General features: G+C 48.6%; 1 protein-coding gene across 1 annotated transcript in view; it reads right to left on the bottom strand.

The window, feature by feature from the left end:
- The window catches only part of LOC102754026 (complement C3-like), a 37,227-nt gene that overhangs the window by 10,790 nt on the left and 25,760 nt on the right, over positions 1 to 677 (bottom strand). The window contains 1 exon segment of the mRNA XM_015571130.1: positions 176 to 332. Coding sequence (XP_015426616.1) covers positions 176 to 332 — 157 coding nt within the window.

Below are 677 nucleotides of genomic sequence, written 5' to 3'. Positions count from 1 at the left end.
AGCAAATACTTGTTGAATGATGCAATGGACCTTTTGTGTCATGCTTACAATGAGGACTTTTCACACCCAGGCTCACTCTTCCCAGCTCAGCTTGGAGCCATGCAGCCCCGTTTAAGATGTCCACCCTCAACCCGCAGCCATGTATCTCTCCTTACCCCATCAGGCTGCCTCTCACCTGTGGCTGCTTTCAGAAATGTGTTGAGGAGAGGGCCCTCCAGCTTGCCCAACCGGGCCAGGGCATAGCCAGCAATGGCCACAGCATATGGTCTCTTCAAGTTCTTGTAGTTTGCTTCAAGGAAGCGTCCGGCCTTATTGATGCTGCCCCCAATGCTCTATGGGAAAAAGATTGGGTACTCTAGACAAGTGGGCACTGCTGCCCCAGAGAGCTGACAAGGATCACATAATCACCACTTCCTTGGAATAAGGTTTCTGGCCTTGGTACATATTTGTCTTGGATGTGTCTATTTTTAAGGGTTCCCCAGACAGTTTAGCCACTGTGCACTGCTCTGTTACTGAGTACCTATCATGTTCCTGGTGCAGTCTGTATACCAATGGTGTGCTAGTAAATACTTAATAACCAGTTGTCTAGTCAGTGCAGGAGGTGGGGATTAGCAGAGCTGGTTTATTGATTGCCAATGACTGTGGTGTAAAAACTTCCACCATGGCCAATTTCAAGC

Source organism: Myotis davidii, unplaced genomic scaffold (assembly GCF_000327345.1).
Source record: "Myotis davidii unplaced genomic scaffold, ASM32734v1 scaffold3548, whole genome shotgun sequence".
Lineage (NCBI taxonomy): Eukaryota > Metazoa > Chordata > Mammalia > Chiroptera > Vespertilionidae > Myotis > Myotis davidii.
Note: the sequence above shows the minus strand (reverse complement) of the source record. Positions and strands in the feature narration are given on the sequence as shown.